Raw genomic sequence first — 17601 nt, forward strand, 5'->3', positions numbered from 1 at the left:
GCGAGTTGAAAACAAAACAACACAAATACGGGGCGGAACTTTTCACTCGGAACACTTCACACTGGTAACTTCTATATTCTTTAATAAAACAAGCAGAGAACAACAAGCGGGGTGCATGTAGATTAAATGTAGACAGAAGAGTAAATAAAAATTGGTCAGCCATTGTTGAGACCTGGTCGTCGACTTGGCGACGCTTAAAATGGGTTATTCAACGACACGCTGAACCTAAGTTAAATAAATTTCCGAGCCTTTCCAAACTGTCTGCTCCCCGAAAGTTAGTAAGACTAAGCAACAAAAGCAGCCCAAAAGTAGTCAACCATTTTAGGCTTTAAGCCGAGCTTAAAACGAATAAATGAATTCATCCCGAAAGTATGCAACGCCGCCGGAAAACAGCAGAGTCTTCAACAAAGTGCTGCCTGCTTTCAAAGTGCAGCTTAATTGATTACAACTTTGCACAGTTAGTTGTCCAATTCCCTACTCATCAGTAAACAAAAAACATCGCAACTTTCTTGGGCACTACAAAACATTTTCTTTATTTTTAATTTTGAAACTCTTCACTCATTTCTTAAAGATCAATTCCAAACAACTTTGAGAAGTATATTTGGGTACATAAATACTAAACGAGTAATACAATTTTTTTTATCCATTTTGCTTGGGCATCACAAAACATAGTTAAATCATACAATATATATAGTTAGACAAGGCATATATGTATATACACGCATCGTGAAGGGTTACAATTAAAACAAATTATATAATTAATTATTAATCGGAGCAAACATTTTGGTAAGGACTGTGTGGTGTATTGAGTTGTGTTGTGTTGTGTTGTTTATATAAAACTTAACCAAGAACACTTGCGTTGTTAAGTATAAAGAGTTTGACCTAAGCGGTATTGTGGAGTAACCCTAATTATTAATCGTAAGGCGCACTACTAGTAGATATAGTTCAGCTGCATTTCGGCCGCTGCCAGCAGCGCTTCCTGTGACTCCTTCTCCACCTTCATCTCGTCGTTGTCCGTGGGTGGTGGTGTGGGCGCGGCTTGTCCCGGATTGGGATTGCTATTGGATTGCTTCTGCTGGCAGGGTTTGGATTGCATTTCCGTCTCCGTATCGGTTTCGGGTTCTGTTTCCGCCTCGGCGGCAGCGTGTGATTCTTCATCCTTGGCATTGGCCACCTGATCACTGGCCACCTGGTTGCTTTTCCGGCACCGGGCTATCAGATCGCTGTAGGGACGGTCGTGGAGCAGGCAGACCAGCACAACGGTCATATTGTCGCCGCCGAGGCCGCCCATTTGGCAGTCGGGCGCCAGGCAGTGGTTCATCAGCTCCTCGCAGATCTCCTCCGGATGCATGCCCATGCCGATGCGCGTGCGACAGAACTCGAGCACTTCCGCATTGCTCATCACATCCCAAATGCCATCACAGGCCAGCACGATGAATTCCCAGTCCTCCATGATCTTGCGCGTCTCCACGTCCGGGTAGGCTGTATATGCATACGCATTACAAACAAACAAGGTGATAATGGATAATGCGAACGAACAATGCCTGCGATGGTGATTTCTTCTCACCTGTGACGATCTGATCTTCCGGCTTTTTGTTCGCCCGCTTGAAGACAAAGTCGCCGAGTGCCCGGGAGAGGGCCAGATTGCCGTTGACCCGATTGAACTCCACCCAGCCGCCGCCCTCGATTATCCGCTTGGACTCCGCCTCATTGTTGGGCTTGTGGTCCAGCGACAGGATCTCCAGTTGGCCATTCACGCAGGCAATGGCCCGCGAGTCTCCGGCATTCGCGCAATAGAGCTTGTTGTCTTTGACCAAAACCACCACGGCCGTGGAGCCGGCCATCTGGTCGCCCCATGACTCTTTGTTTAACATCTCGTAGTCTATGTCAAGAAAGCCCTGCAATTACATCAGTTTTATGAGTAATGTGTAGTATAGTGATGAGAGAGGGAGTTCCCGATCAACTTAAAATGTACCTAGAACTTATGGAGTACCTGAACCTTAGTAACAAAAAAAAACCGTTAGTTTAAATAAAAAAACCTACTATTATAGTCAAAATGAACATCTTTATAAATTAATCTATATTGATAAACTTATTATATTTAATTTGGAATTTTCTTTTACCTGTGTTTTATTGGTAAAACACCATACTTTTTTGAAGGAAATTTTTGTTTTTATCTTAAATTTGATATCTTAAAGAGCTATATGGCATTTAATAAACTTAACGAAGATAAAGGTTTCTTAAAATAAGTACCTTTGTGTACTAGTAAGATTATTTATCCTATCTATCCTAATCTTTTTGTATGTGTCACAGAAAGTATGAAAAATGATTAACTAGGTGCTGATATAGGTTCGTAATTAGTAGAACCTTCCATTAATGATATTTGTTTTTATAATGTTCTTAGTACATTCCAGTAAGGCAAAGCCACTTATACTCAATATTGAAAAGAGCTAATATTTCTAGGTACGTTCAAGCAGAGGTACTTCTGATTAGATTTCGATATTTCTGACTTCGTCATAATAACAACAATAATATATAATATATGCAATATTCCTTTTGATATCCATTATCTGCAACTCGTTATATATAAAGCCATATGTGGTAGGTACACTTTGCTAGATGGTTGCCATCTCTGATCTTCAGATGTAGCCCTACCCCGTCCGTGACTCACCTGCTGCAGTGCCTCCTCGATATTGACTCCGTACTCCGGTCTCTTGAGCACAAACTTGTGCAGATGCTTGCCGGCATACTGGGCCACCGTGGCGCCTCCATGGCCATCGTACACGGCGAAGAAGGCCGCTCCGGGATCGTCGGGCAGCGAGAGGATGTGGGTGTGCGAGTCCTCCATGTTGATGCGCCATCCCTGCATACAGCTGGAGCCCACGCGGAAGGCGGCATTCTGGCAGTAGGAGGACTCCTTGGCGGTCACCGGTTCCGATAGCGTTTGACCCATAATTTGTGTGTGGTGTGTGTTGAGTGGGTGCAGTTCTCGGGAGGATGAGGTTATCGATTTACGCCGCTTCTCTGCAGGGCGGGAAGACATACAAGCACACGGGTTAAGTTAAGTTAATTACGAAACTTTGACTACGGACTACAGAGACTATACTGACTACTGACTACTGTCAACTTCAGATACGGATACGCGTGGGCCCTGGAGATTAGCATATCAAAGAGGGGTCTCCGTCTCTCTTTATATAAATATACATATATATGTATATAAGCTTATAAGCAAACAGACGTGGAGATTTCAAGTTTTCAGGGCCGGATCGCGATCCGGAATCGGGGTTCAGCAACCATGGGTTCAAAGGGCAGGTGATAAATGACAGTCGATAAGGCGAAAGGCAATCATGCGCTCCGTAATTAGTTGACACAGTTTTTCACCAGACCTCAACTTACGCAAAAAAAAAACAAAAAAAAACAGGCCAAAAAACGGAGAATGAGGCGAAGAGAAACGGAGAAGTAAAGAAGTGAAAAATGAGAGGGAGGAGAAGGAGCACCGGAATAGCCGCAGCAGCAATCCACACGAGAAGCCCACCTGGCGTGTTTTCCTGCTCGCCAAAATAAACCGACTCCGCATCAAACAAAAAAAACTGTCCCGTAAAAAATTATTAAAAACTGCGCGTGTTTTTCTTATTTTGTATTTGGTTGTGTTCAGCAGTGTGAACGTGGATGTGTAGTTGATAAATTCCGACGGCTTTGTAAATGCTTAAAAGTTTTAAAAAAGCTGACCACATTCTTTTTGGCTATTTCCAATACTGGCTGGGGGTGCTTTGTAGCCGTGGTTGGGTTTGTGTCTAAGCTATGTTTAAGCTTTTGAGTTTTCGATTTGAATTGAGTTTTGAATTTGAGACTTTTGAATTTCTATTCTTTAATTGTAAAACTAATTGAGTTGATTTTTTGGCTTTCAAAATTCTGAAGTTTTGCTACAATTTTCAGAAACGATCTGACTAATGACAGTTTTACGTTCCCTAAAATATATTAATTTATATTCTTTAATTATATTATTATTGTCAAATACATTCTATATATTCGATTTAAATTTTTAAGTTTTGCAACACTTGTCGAAAACTTTTGAATTTTTGGCGGTGTGAATTGAATTGTATTTTCAAATTATCATAATTTATATTCTTGAATTGTACAATTTATTATCTGCCTTTTTTTGGCTTGCCATTCATATTTATATTTAATACATTTTATTGCAATATCAATGCAAATTTTGTATTATGTGGCTTGCTTCTAAATTCGTTTTTTTGTTTTTTGTATTTGTCGTCATCTTATCTGCTTTTTTTTATTTTCAGTTGGCGAGTGCATTGAATTTTGCGAATTTCGTTTTGGGTTTGCGGCAAATATACGAATTCAAGGACAAATGACGTCAGCTAAACATTTTTTGTTGCCGCTGCTGCTGCTGTTTGCTGTTTTGTTGCTCTCTCACATTGTTGTTGTTTGGGGAATTAAAGCTTCACTGGCATTCGCTGCCAACGCCTCTGCTTTCTATTTATTGTCTTCTTCGTCTTCGTCTTCGTCCTCGCCTTCTCTTTTATTCTTAATTTTTGGATTCTTTTGTTTTACGCTTTTGCCGAGCAAAAAGAACAAAATAAAAATGTTTTAAATATTTGCACAGCAGCAGCGAAAAGCCACAGAGGCATTTTTGATAAAGAACTTGTGTATTTTGTTGGGGCTCTCGGTTTCATTCTTTCTCTCTTTTTTCGCATTATCTTTGGCGCTCTCAAATTGTTTTGGCAAACAAAGTCAATCCAGAAGTTTGTTGTCGAACTAGAGCTTTTTAATGGGGAGTAACCTACTCGACTGCCACCTTGCTCCCATCCCCCCAAACTGCACATAAAAATAATATAATTTTGGACCTCACATTAAGATAAGATAGAATCCAAATTTCATAACAATTTCTAAATGTTTGTATCTTGCTTTCCTAACATGTTGGAGAATGTGATGGTAATTTGAAACTAAAATATTTATAGGTTATGCAATTTTCGATCTTATTTCTTATTAGTATATTAATTAGATAATTGTTTTAAATGTTTTATAACATTTAATTTTTAAACTGAAATTACAAGGAATAAAAATTTTTTTTTAGTTTTCCTTCTTTAAGTTGACATTTTGGATATTTCTTTTCTAGCATATACCAAAAAATAAGAGAACAAGTTGGCAGTTTTAAAAAAATATACATACACACATTTTCAATTTTCTATCTAGTTTTTTTTTTTTAATTTATCTACTTACAATTCTAGCTTCCTTGAAATTTGATAATTGTCTTTATAGTACTTTTTTTAATTTTTCATAATTAAAGTTGATATGTCACATTTAAGGATCAAAAACATATAGTGTTCATTTAAACCTAACCTTTTCTTTCAAAACATTACCGGAATTTCGTCCAGTGTATAATATCTCTGCTTTTCTTATCGTTGTGTTTGGTCATTGAAAGTGCAAGGCGTCGACGTCGCAGCACGCATTTTATTTCCCAACCTCTAGAACGCACATTTATAATGCATTTAACGTTTCCCGCTGACGACTGCAACTGTCGCCCCGCCTGCCCCGCCCCCTCCGCTCGTCCGCCCCTGTTTGCCATTTAAGATTCGCTTTCGCTTCCCCTTTTTATTTCAGCGCACTCTTTAAAATTTCCATATTGTTTGTCAACCGGCGATTGCATCCAGGCTCGATTCTCGGTTTCGGTCCCTGAATCGGTCTCTAAATCGGAATCGGAGTTGGAGGCGATCAACAGCTCCGTATGCATATGCAGTCTGCATGCAAATGCTGCAGCTGGATCAGGGCACACTGGCCAAAAATAATAGTAGCTATATACATATTTCCTTAAGAATTAAAAACAATTTTGGAATCTATTTTAAAAATCATAATTCTACAACTTAAAAAATTTATAATTTGTAATATTTCAAATAAATAATAATACTTGTAACTTTAAAGAAAATAATGATAAGCCTTAAAAAAATGAAAAACTTTTCAAAGGAAATATATTTAAGAAAAGTTATATTACGTATACGCATAGGTTACGATCTTTTTTTGACAGACAATTGGAAAAGAATCCTATACTTAAAATTTGCATTGTGACTTTTTTAAGTACAACTTAGTTCTCAAGAAGACAAAGTGATCAAAATTATAATTTTCCAATAAAAATAATTTCTTATAAATATTTTAATTTTATCCATCTTGATGTTTGTAATGCAAGTTTCTACTATTTTGTAGACTGCAATATTTACATTCTTTTTTTTCAATATTTAAGTTAATAAAATATTTTTTTTTAGTGCTAGCCCGCGCAAAAGTTAAAGGTAACTTGTGACTGTGATCTAAAGTTATAATCAATTTTAATTGTATTCATTGTGCGTCTTCTTGATTTTATAATTTAATTGTCTACTATTTTGTAGACCGACCTGTCTTGCTCACAATTAATTTTAAGTATAGAACCTGGTATATATTTTTTCCAGTGCATATCCCGTGCAGGGAAGGGAGAAGGGAAAGGGACAGCGACAGGGGCCGGACAGAGCAGGGCCAAAGATATCGTCAGGCAGTTCAATCACATTGCACAAAAGTTCGAGGTCAGTTATAAAAATAAAATTATATCCCCTCGCTCGGCGCCCTCCCTTTTCTGTTTTCTGTTGACTGTGAGCTCTTGGATGGGATTGGATGGGATTGGACTGGGATTGGGTTTTGTTTTACATTAATTTGTGTTTGAATGCGACAAAATGGGTTTCTTTGTCTTTGGCTGACTGGGCAGGATCGGAATTGGGATTGGGATAGGGATAGGGATCGTGATCGGGATAATGGATAATGGGGTTGCTGTACGCAGCTTTTGCTCCTGTTTTCTCGACCGCCATGGGACAGGCACAAGGGCTATTGTTCGGGGACATTTTGCGGGTCACTCGAGTGGAAGTAGGCCACTGGAGTTCTGTGTAACTTGAGCACCGTCCGATCGGGATCGCCGATGCAATTGTGTAATGCGAGCCCAGCCGCAGGGCATTGACTCCTGGCCCAAGGATAATGGGGGAATTTAACCGCGAAACAGGAACTGTACGGCAAATAATCCTTTGCCATCTCTGTGCTAGGTTTCAATTATTTAAATAAACATTTTTTGATTGCTTAAAATCCTGTAAAGCTGTATTATACTAATATTATGTATAATATCAAGATTTTTAACCATACACAGATGTACTTCAAGACATCCAAATGAAACTTGTTTACTTTAAAAATAATTATTTGCTTTTACAATACGGTTTTGCAGAATAGTGAGAATGGTAATAATGTTTAATGTTTATACCCTTTAAGTTGTTGTTATAAAAACGTTCCATTATTATTTTTGAGCTTAGCCAAAAGCTAGTTTTTTTTCTGCATAATACTTGAGCTAATAAAACCCCTTTTTAAAGTTTATTTCAACAAAGTCTGTGATTTTATTCTTAATTTATCTTAGCCAACCTATCATGGCCTTCTTTCCATTGTTGAAATTGAGCTTTGCAAGATGGTAAACTCTGTGCTCATGTTATAAAAGATACAAACAATACCCTAATAATTATTAAATGTCCCTCCGCTAAATCAAATCCTGTCCATGAGACTGATTTCCATTGATATACAGAGACGTTAGTCTTTTCTAAGTCACGCCAAAAAAGCTATCGTTCTTTTTGTCAGAAAACCCTGTCCCAGACAGTCGCTGACCGGTGGAATGCTGTTGAACTTAATTTCTGGCTGGCCGTACCGCAGTGAAATGAAATTTCGATCATTTCCAGAGAATTCATGCCACAGATTTTGGTGCGGCGCGATGGTCGCGGCCATGGCCGATCCTCAAAACAGACCAAAAGCCGACCAAATACCGACCGAAAAACTGAAAAGCCGCAGCCAAACTAGTTTTACGGTCTCCCCAACCCAAGGATCCCAGACGCGCAGGCAGGTTCATTAACTTGTTTGCCCCGCCGCGTTTTGGTTGCCTTATTTTTTTGGGGCCTTGGCCGTCGTAGTCGCCGTTGTCGTCGTCGCTGCTTTTCAGCATCCCAACATCCCAACATCCCAACATCGCAACATCGCAACATCGCAATATCCCAACATCCGCGACGAGACAATAATGATCTTCGCTGGAAACGCGAGCCCCTTCACCGGCACACTGATCCTCTCGTCCACCCTCCTCAAAAATATCCTCCTCACCCCCCATTCGGTGGTGAATGGTGATGGTGACTTAATTGCCGCACCCAAATGGCTGAGCTGGACTAGGGATTAGCACGAAAAAGTGTTCGATTCTCCAAGACCCGCATCTGGAGTTCAGCTGGGTATGTTGCTTACAGGGAGAATCAATATGTAGGATACTACAGCTCAGTTTCTAGCAGAACAAAAGGTTTTAATGATTAGTACAAATATTTACTATTGTACATATTCATATTTAGCACAACCGTGTCCAAAGTCAAGGACAAAAATTGGTAAATATTCGATTCTGATGGTTGCAAGGAAAGTCAAATTCAAGGAAAGTTACAGCTCATTTCAAAGTAGAGTAGATGTTTTTACCAACTAGTAACTATATTTACTGGTAGAAGCAATTGCCAGCTTAAATCACAATTTTTTTTCCTTCTTACTATTAAATTCCAAACTTGACTAATACCAACACATACAATATTGTTTTTCTAAGGCTTTTTATCGCAACGAAAATAATGCACAACTAAAATGTTTTATTTATAGACTTATCTTTAAAAAGTAGATACGTAAACATTCGAATTCCTTAGTTTTAGAATTTTTGTTAAATTTTATAAAATTGAGCAACATTTACTAAAATTAGTTTAACCCTTATCACAAAAAAATGGAGCTCAACTAAAACATTTTCTTTACAGGCAAATCTTTAAAAATTAATAATGGATACGTCAACATTCAAAATCTTAAATATATTTTATTTATATTATTTTATTTTTTAAAATTTTAAACTCTGCCCAAACAATTAATATTAATATTTACCCTTTTTATCACAACGAAAATGAAGCACAAGCCAAGCCATTTATTTATAGAAAAATCTTTTTTAATTGCTAATTTGAAATCCTTAATTACAGTATATTTCTTAAGCGAAACCAGTTTAAATTTTTATTGCGTATGAAATGCAGATGGCACAAAGGGGCCAAGCCCTATGATCCTTGTGTCATTTGCTCATTTTTCACTGTCGCAACTCGGTTGCCGATAAAGTGGAGCACATTGTACTAGCCTCTGATTAATATGAGTTGTGGCCCGATATCGCTGCAGCCTTGGCCGAAGTCGTTTACTTAGTGAATCACTTGGCCTTCCACTCTGCTTGGGATATTGGGATATGACTAAGCGCGCCCTTGCATGACTAAACCGGAGATGGTGAAAGATGGTGCCGCTGAATGGTATATACAATATATATACACAAACCAATCATTATGGCAACTTAAGCACAACAAAGTAAATAAAAAACCATCTTCTTAGTACCTATCCTACATTTCAAGACTTCTCTCTTAAGTATCAACTTTCAAAGTGTTTAAGCTGTTATGTAAAATGTTTTTTATACTTGAAACATTTTGAAACAATATGAGAGGATTTTATTTGGTAGAATTAACAAAGATATTTCTTTTAAATAAACCAAATGTTATCTCAATGACTAATTTTCAAAGTATTTGGGATACATTGATAATTATCGATTCCTGGCCATATTTTAGCATTTAAATGCTTTCAAAAATTGATATTTTTGGAAGTCACAGACATATCAATTGTATGAATGCCTTAACAATAAATAAAAAATAACTTTAAATTTAATATAAAACACTTAAAAACTTTAATGCAAAAAACAAACTGTCGAAGCTCTTAAAGTAAAATCAAAATAATTTCTTAAAATGTCAGCCCAAAATAAAATTTGTTAATTCTAAAATTAAATCAAAATGACCTTATATGAAAGTCCAAATTGATAAGGAGGTGATTCAATGCTTTGAAATTTAACATAAAATAAAAACGAAAAAAACCCAAAAAAAAACGCAAAAAATCCTGATGTGGATCTCACAAGGTGACACTTTCTAGTAACGTGGTGAGACACTCGAATCGAGTGCATCGTTGGAGTACCGATCGCACATCCTTCGTGAAACGCAGGGCATCCAGAAACGGAAGCAAGTTTATGAGAGCTTCATCCCGACTGCCGATTCGATAGGGCTTGATGTGAATGGCGTTGCCCGCATTGAAACTGCACTCCACGGTTGAGTTATCCAATAGCAGGACATTGGCCAAATCCGGTGAAACAAGCGATACGTACTTGGCCCTTAGTCCAAGGACATCGATGCAGTGGTGCCGGTACAATCGCTTGCTCAGGATGCCCCTTCCTCCGTCCAAAAAGTCCAGGATGGGTGATGCGTATATCTCAGCTCCGGCTGTGAAAATGGCCAGATCATACCACTTGGATACTCGGTTCAGGAAGAAGTCCACATGGGGACGCTTGTAAACAAAGACTGTGCCATCGTAGTCCGGCAAGGGAAACTCAAAGTCATGCGGCACACCAGGTGGTGGTTTCTTTCCACGACCATTACTCTTTTTGATCCACGAAGTTATCAACGTTTCATCCATGTCCAGTACCAGGGTCTTTTTGGCCACCACATTCAGTCGGCGTTTGGAAACGGTGCTCAAACGATCCTCACTTAAATAGACAACGGGTGTGTAATCCGCATAGATCTTGTAAATCCCCGCCAGCCAGATACGCAATTGGGGAACCACCAGGCAAACCATGCTCGTCACCAAACCCACAGTGGCGAACCCAAAAAGGCTACAAGGATCGACTGTATATTAGGGATCTCCCATCCAAACGATAGCCGATTACTTACTAAATCATAAAGGAGTCACTTTTCAAATGCATTGCAGAGGTTTTATCAATTTAAAATACAATTTGAAAAACAATTTAATTTGAACAAACTAATTTATAAAAACAAAAACTAAGTGTTAGTATTAATTATATGTAAAAAGAGTTTCAAAATAAAAACCAAAGGGACAAAACGAAAGAGTGATAATGATCGATGGAGATTGAAATTAAGAATGAGGCACACTTCAATACAGTCCTTCTTGCCTTGACAACTGAATATCGGAACGAGTTGATTGATTGAGCACTGAAAATAAATTGTTTATGAAATCGTATTCCTATGGTTTTTCAATCAAAAGAAACCAAAAGCTGCTAGTAACACTAAGAACATCAAATGGAATCATTAAGACAGCTAGATTGCCATAAATTAAATGATATTTAAATAGTAAATATATATTTTGTAAGTAAAAATTGTCTGGTAGGAAAATGGTTTTAATTTCATAATGTGATTCAATAATAAATAAACTATTAAAAAGACTGGTTTATATCCTTCAAAATTAAACCTTACCAAAGAATAATAATCTAAAAGAATGGTAAATTATTACACATTTAAGTCATTTTACAATTTTAATCTAACAACAACTCATTTTACAATCTAATAACTCAAGATTACAAAAAAATGCGTATACGTCATGTTGAACATTCCACACCGTCTGGGGTCAAAAACGCCATTCATCAAGATCGCTACTCTGTATATGATTTTTCTTTCTGCATGGATGTTATTAATCAAGTTATTGTCGATACTATATAATTTTCTGGCTGTGTGGATATTCGAAGAACTTGTCTGGCTTGCAATTCCACTTACAGTGGGTGTTAAACGATCGGTAGTGCGTACGTGTGGGGGTGTTTGGGTTTGGGCTTATAAACAGCCATGAAATGCAGTGCCAGCGATGGTGACGCACAAAGAGAGTGGGAGGATCGAAGTGGGGGGTGAGGGTGGGGACTTCGATGAACAGAGACTATATATATACGCTATATACACTGACGGAAGTTTGCCGGCGATGTCACTCGTGTAAAATATTGCACTGGCCTTGGGAGCAGCACGCACAATGTGACTGCGCCGTCAAGACGATTAACAAAACACAAAAAGCAGCCGAGCAGAATCGGCAAGAGAACAGAAAAAAATAATAATAATAAAAGCTGCAGCCACTGCAACTGTGGCCATGAAGCCGGCGGCGTCATCCAGAAGGAGCACCATATTGTGCGCATCTGGAGGTTGCCTGCACGCGATTGGGATGGTTGATTGAGGGTAAAATTAATTAAATATAAAAAAAAAATAGTTTAAACCGCTTTCTGACAGTTAAAATTCCTAAAGAATAACATTTACTTTGCCACAGAAGAAGTTATATATGTAGTACTTTAAAATACAAATTGCAGTAAATACATCCTAGTTTACAACCTTGCATTAACCTTTGGGTATTAAAATTTTTATAAAAATATGAAACCATAAGAAAATATTTTTCATACCTTTAAAAACCTTCTATGAGAGTTTATACACTTTATATTTTAAATTCATATTTAAATTTTAAGCTGAAGTCACTTTTAAACTATAAACGAATTTATTTATTATACCTTATACAATTTTTTTTAAATTGTATTGATGACGATCATATAAATATTAGTATTAATATTATAATAAAGCTATTGTTTTTTAAAATTATCTCAACTTTGTAGGTCTTTTAATAATAAAATTGTGTGGCCACTCTAAAAATAAAAATAATTTTTTAGTACAAATCTACTACGAATAAAAATAATCATTTATTATTTCCCAGAACTTAACTTTTAGCGATTAGGAAATTTTAAAAGTACGCAAAAAAAGGTAAAAAATTCTTTCTTATGAAAAATTCTTTCCTGATAAAGTCCACCCGAATGGATCATCCCACTCATTAGGTTTTTTTCTCCGGTTAGGATACGAGATCCCGAGGCTTGCGTTTTTGCGGTCGACTGTGGCGTCTGCTGGGTGTCAACATTTAACCGCATGTTGTGCTGCTGCCACAACTGCAATTCCCCAATTCTCGAAAAAAGGGTGAAATCAACTTCTGAGTCAGTTGGAAAAAATGGGGAAGGATGCGGAGTTAGCACCCGCATTTAGGCACATGTTGTTCTGTTCTGTATTTTTGTATTTATGTCGTGCGACATTCGTACAGTCGCCGAGTCAATCAGACCGGAAAATATGCAGAAATTCCAATGCCTTTTGTCATGTTGCAATCCAATTGCGTTTACTTTGTTGTAATTTCTATTTTCAGATTACAATTAATCAAACAGGCAACTAAAACAGTTGGTACAGAGAGAAATAACACAAGCAATTTGAGTAAAAAGGAAAATTGTTTCCTTATTCTAAGTAAAAATAAAATTATTTAGCTGAAATTTGGTTAAATGGTGTTCTGGTGCTCTTTATTTTAAATTGTATTTTACTCAAATATCAAATACTACATTAAAAAAGTAAAATCTTAATTTAGTTGAACTTTGTTCCTCTTTTGTAAATTTAATTAAACGTGGTATTTTTACGGTGCACGGTTATCACATCGCTTATCTCAGTTCGCGATTGCCTGAACCTGTAAACCCAATTTTGGCAGCTTGTTTTTTTTTTTGGATAACACCTTTGACGTGTGTTAAATTAGCATTAAACAATAATTCTGTGGCTGTTTTTTTTCGGCTTAGCCGATGTTTTCGTTGTAGTTGCTGCTGTTGTTGTGGTGAATGCAAAATAAATTGCGCATAAAGTTTAATCACTTTGACTTTGCACAGCACACACCAGCAATGCCGAAAAAATAAAAACGCATAACAAAAGATTCTTCACTCATACAGACACAAACCAAAACAACAACAACAAGCCCAGTGGACAGTGCAAAATAAGTATAAAAACAAAAAAAAAAATAAAAATAATAAAAAAATACACAAGGCGAAGGCGACGATGGCAACAAGCAAGAGCGAACGGGATAGCAATAGAGTCAACAACCTCCAGTGCATTACTCACTTTTAAAGACCGTGTGTGTCCTTCAACAAAAACTTTATCTCCGTCCCTCACTCGCTCGGTATCTCCCTCTATCTCGTACTCTCTCCCTCTCTTTCTCGCTCTCTCTGGTTGCTTCGTTTTTTACATTTTATAATTAAACAATTTTGCAGTCGCACCGCCCGCAATCCCCCGAGCCCCCCTATTTCGTCCTCCTTCCGTCATCTTTTTCTGGACAAACAGAAACCCGAAAAAGTAAAGCTTGCTGCACTTAAAAAATAATATCAATGTTAAAAACATTTAATTTGAGTACCTATTAGAAAACATAAATGTAAATATAATGTTTAATAAGAGAAGTGGCGTAATAACCACTTTTTAAAAATATAATAACATTACAAAATTTAAAAAATGTTAGTACTATTTAGATTTATAAAAAACTGTACTGAAGTTCAACACTAAGCTCTATTTTTATAGCTTGCACATTACTATTAACTTTCCAAAAAAAAAAAACAGTCGTTCGATCTGAAATGTATTAATTCCTTCATAAATTAATTTGATAATACAAAAAAAAAAAAAACAATTAAATTTTGGATTAGCTTTAAACGTTACAAGTATTGTGTTGTTTTAAAATAAATTATATTAAACTGCCTATCCTCAGGATGAGCTTATATATTTTGCACTAGTCAAAATGGATTCAACATATGTATTAACAATTTGATTAAATTTGAATTAATGCAATTTTAACATCATAATCGCTATTTATTTTTTGAAGTGCTTTTGATCTTTTCTTCTTTTTGGTTTTGTTCCTGAAGCTTTGCACAAGTGTGCAGAAGACAGTCTTCTATCTCCACTTTATCGATGGGTCTTCGGAAACTTTGTCGATTCCGCTGCTGCGCATTTTGGCGAGATGCGAGATGAATAAACTGTTGTACGCTTGCGTGACCTGTTCCCCATCTCACTTGCTCCTTCTTTATGCTCCTTTAGAACGCCCCCCCACACACAAAAAAAAGAGACATACACAGCGCTACTGCCACATCCGCTTTTGATGTGTGTGCGTCTTTTTGCGCGGTTAATGTCATTGACTGCAATTTGTTAGCAAAATATTTCAACTGATAAATAAAATCTACACGATGCCAATGAACTCGATCTCTACAATCGCCACCCGAAAGCCAAAACAACCCGAAATTGCAATTTGCGGCCCAATTGGTGAGCAACTAAGTAGTCGTTTGCAACGGAGATAGCAATCGAGTTCTTACTCACACCTATACAAAATCAGTGGCGGATTCTAGGAGCTTTTTGGAGGCGCAACTTCTTCAACTTTAAAACAAATCAATCAACTTCTTGTTTCTCCCAGGTGCTTATTAAGCTAAAATTTTTAACTTATAAGGTAAAGAAAATTTTAATTTTAATTTACAAAGGAAAGTAGAATTGTGAAAGTATTTGTAATAAATTTGATTTTCCTTAACGCTAAGCATAATATATTTTGACATTATTCGATTATTTGTTGTACTACAATTGATTGTAAAACATATGAATATATTAAAGTTATTATAAATTGGCGAAACCCCTAGCCAAACTTTTTTTCTTTATCCGTCCATGCTCAAGAGCACAGGTTGGCAATGCCATAAACAAAGCATTCCTTTTGTTTGTTGATTCGATTTCTGTTCTGCGTTCTTTACTTTTTGCAAATTGTATTTTTATTTTTAAATAAACAAGCCGGGTTCATTGCATTCGTCAGAATAAGAATATAACAATCACACGACACGAAAAGCACTCGACAATCAACAAAAGGCGCAAAAAACAGGAACGTCGACTGATATACATGGCGTATAATTAACGGCTGCGCGTGTGCGGAGAGTTCAAGTTAATTTATCAATTCTTTCTTTTTCGGGACTTAACAATACTTGCATTTAAGTAGGCAGCGTGGCAGCCAAGTCATAATTCCACCGGTGGGTATATATAGAATCAATCAACTGATTAATTGCAGCTGTAAAATCTTGAAAATTTCGGTTTAAATAAACTGTCTGGTGACATAAATTGATCGTTTATAAAAGGTATTATTTTTTGGTTTTACAAAAGGATAATTGAAATAATAATAATATACAAAAATAGTCGGAAAATGGATTTAGTTTTATTTACACTTGTACACTTGTATGATAATTATTGCCAGGAGTTTAATGTATTGTTTTATGTTTTTATCCTAAAACGATTTTTTAAATACCTTTGGATATATGTAAAAATCCCTCCCTTCAAGTGTGAACAGTTATGTTTGCCGCTCTTTTGGTTCATTTATCAGATGGTGCCATATTTCCTCGGAGGGCATTGAATGTCAGTGGAGCTCGGATTACACTAAAGTCGGTCAATAACTTCGGACCCCTGCACAAAACGTTTAAGTGACCACAAGTGATCAAGATGTTCCTGTTGTTGTTTACTCCTTTGCGAAATGATCTCAAGTTTTTGGATGCCACGTTGTTTTAGTTGACCGGTTTAATGACTCGAACTTAATTTGCGCCCTCGGAGAGAGGAAAGTAGCTAAAAAAAAATGCAAGCCGCAAAATATGCGAAACAACAAGGCAGACAACACCCAACGGCAAAAACTCGGCCTGAAGAGAAAGAGACAGCGGCAGCGACGCGTCTGGGGGCTTACAACAGTGGCCAAAATTCTAGCAATGCATTATAGGTTATAGATTCTTATTGATTATTAGGAAAGTTTGCTAATTCTCAAGGTTTCTCCTTTTATTCAGAACACTATATTCTAGGATAATAAATTAACAAACCGAAAGATACTCTGAAAATTACATCGAACTAAAAACGATTTTTATTAAAAATCAACTTGAATTCAGTGACAGAAAATTATATTGCTATGATCTTGACCTCCACTGTAAAAGGAGGAGATCTGCGTGTGTGTGTTTGGGGGGAAAAGGAGGGAGTGGGCGGTGCAGTCTGCAGGAAGAGCTCCAAAGCTCGCGCGTGTGTGTGTGAGAGTGGGTCGCCAAAAAGAATACAAAGAGTCCACATATAAGTGGTGCCCAAAAAGAGGCGAAGATACAGAAACAGAAACAGAATGATGCTACAAAAACACAAAGTAACTCATATTCGCGAATTTACCAGTAGGTGTGTGTGTTGGTGCGACGTCGGCAGAGGGCCGGATCAGGCGAATATATAAACGGCGATCGGGCGATGCAAAATGTTCATTCCGCCGCCGTTCGTTCCGATCGCTTTACTTTTCGTACTTTTCTCGCATATAAAAAAGTCAAACAAAATAATAAAATGAAGCGATCGCACATATATATGTAGATGTATAGTATATATATATATATATAAATGCGCACGCACACCAACAAACACACGCAATGGCCGCCAATGACGCCAACTGCGCTGCCGACGTCGCTGCTGAGAGTATAAAAGCATAAAATCACTTCGTACTCGGGTTTATTAAAACCAAAACTGTGCAAGTGTCTAGATCCATGGTAGCCGCAAAGAAAAAAAAAACATCAGGACCTTTACAAAAAAAAAAACTCAAAAACAACAGTTCTCGTGAAATTAACAATAAAATTCTGACTGCAAAGTGAAAGTTGGGCAATTAAAACACAAATAAATTCCACATCAAAACGATCAAAAATACTATCAAACAACAGCGCAGAAAAATCATACGAAAAGAAAAAAAACAAGAACGCGACGCGCAAGCAAAAAGCGAGAAAAAAAAAGAAAATCGAAAGTGTTCTACTGACATGGATTACTTTTTGCCCCCCAAAACTACAAACACAACAAAAAGAGAAGAGAAACTAGCGCTAGTTTGGTC

At 37.2% G+C, this 17601-nt stretch overlaps 3 protein-coding genes and 1 long non-coding RNA gene across 5 annotated transcripts; 1 reads left to right on the top strand and 3 right to left on the bottom strand.

Annotated features, from left to right (window-relative positions):
• Positions 1 to 505: 505 nt before the first annotated feature.
• LOC128259063 (probable protein phosphatase 2C T23F11.1) lies at positions 506 to 3696 on the bottom strand. Of its 2 annotated transcripts, none has more exons than XM_052991192.1 (4): positions 3536 to 3696; positions 2672 to 3024; positions 1568 to 1898; positions 506 to 1482 (listed from the first exon to the last, which is right to left on the bottom strand). In XM_052991192.1, the coding sequence occupies exons 2-4, from the start codon at positions 2951 to 2953 to the stop codon at positions 932 to 934; spliced, it is 1164 nt and encodes a 387-aa protein (XP_052847152.1). In that variant the 5' UTR covers positions 2954 to 3024; positions 3536 to 3696; the 3' UTR covers positions 506 to 931. The 2 variants fall into 2 exon arrangements, with proteins under 2 accessions (XP_052847152.1, XP_052847153.1); XM_052991193.1 differs by lacking the exon at positions 3536 to 3696 and adding an exon at positions 3498 to 3517.
• A 6113-nt stretch (positions 3697 to 9809) lies between these two features.
• On the bottom strand, positions 9810 to 11193 carry LOC128259064 (CTD nuclear envelope phosphatase 1A). The gene is made up of 2 exons (XM_052991194.1): positions 10815 to 11193; positions 9810 to 10756 (listed from the first exon to the last, which is right to left on the bottom strand). Exons 1-2 carry the CDS (start codon positions 10844 to 10846, stop codon positions 10003 to 10005), a joined length of 786 nt encoding a protein of 261 aa, XP_052847154.1. The 5' UTR covers positions 10847 to 11193; the 3' UTR covers positions 9810 to 10002.
• Positions 11194 to 15439: 4246 nt separating this feature from the next.
• Positions 15440 to 16188, bottom strand: LOC128259066 (uncharacterized). The gene is made up of 2 exons (XR_008268012.1): positions 16021 to 16188; positions 15440 to 15795 (listed from the first exon to the last, which is right to left on the bottom strand). It is a non-coding gene; the product is annotated as an uncharacterized LOC128259066 (long non-coding RNA).
• Positions 16189 to 16343: 155 nt separating this feature from the next.
• LOC128259065 (uncharacterized) lies at positions 16344 to 16590 on the top strand. Its single transcript, XM_052991195.1, has one exon. The coding sequence runs from the start codon at positions 16358 to 16360 to the stop codon at positions 16484 to 16486; it is 129 nt and encodes a 42-aa protein (XP_052847155.1). The 5' UTR covers positions 16344 to 16357; the 3' UTR covers positions 16487 to 16590.
• The last annotated feature ends 1011 nt before the right edge of the window (positions 16591 to 17601 follow it).

Source organism: Drosophila gunungcola (assembly GCF_025200985.1).
Source record: "Drosophila gunungcola strain Sukarami chromosome 3L unlocalized genomic scaffold, Dgunungcola_SK_2 000005F, whole genome shotgun sequence".
NCBI lineage: Eukaryota > Metazoa > Arthropoda > Insecta > Diptera > Drosophilidae > Drosophila > Drosophila gunungcola.

What these genes read in the sequence shown, in the direction of transcription:
- LOC128259064 (XM_052991194.1), bottom strand. Translation starts at nt 10,846, where the DNA reads ATGCATTTGAAAAGTGACTCCTTTATGATTTA. An exon ending in AGTGACTCCTTTATGATTTA is followed by an intron (nt 10,757 to 10,814) that starts GTAAGTAATCGG and finishes CGATCCTTGTAG; the next exon opens with CCTTTTTGGGTTCGCCACTG.
- LOC128259065 (XM_052991195.1), top strand. Translation starts at nt 16,358, where the DNA reads ATGCGAAACAACAAGGCAGACAACACCCAACGGCAAAAACTCGGCCTG.
- LOC128259063 (XM_052991192.1), bottom strand. Translation starts at nt 2,953, where the DNA reads ATGGGTCAAACGCTATCGGAACCGGTGACCGCCAAGGAGTCCTCCTAC. An exon ending in TCGAGGAGGCACTGCAGCAG is followed by an intron (nt 1,899 to 2,671) that starts GTGAGTCACGGA and finishes ATGTAATTGCAG; the next exon opens with GGCTTTCTTGACATAGACTA. An exon ending in GGAAGATCAGATCGTCACAG is followed by an intron (nt 1,483 to 1,567) that starts GTGAGAAGAAAT and finishes ATGCATATACAG; the next exon opens with CCTACCCGGACGTGGAGACG.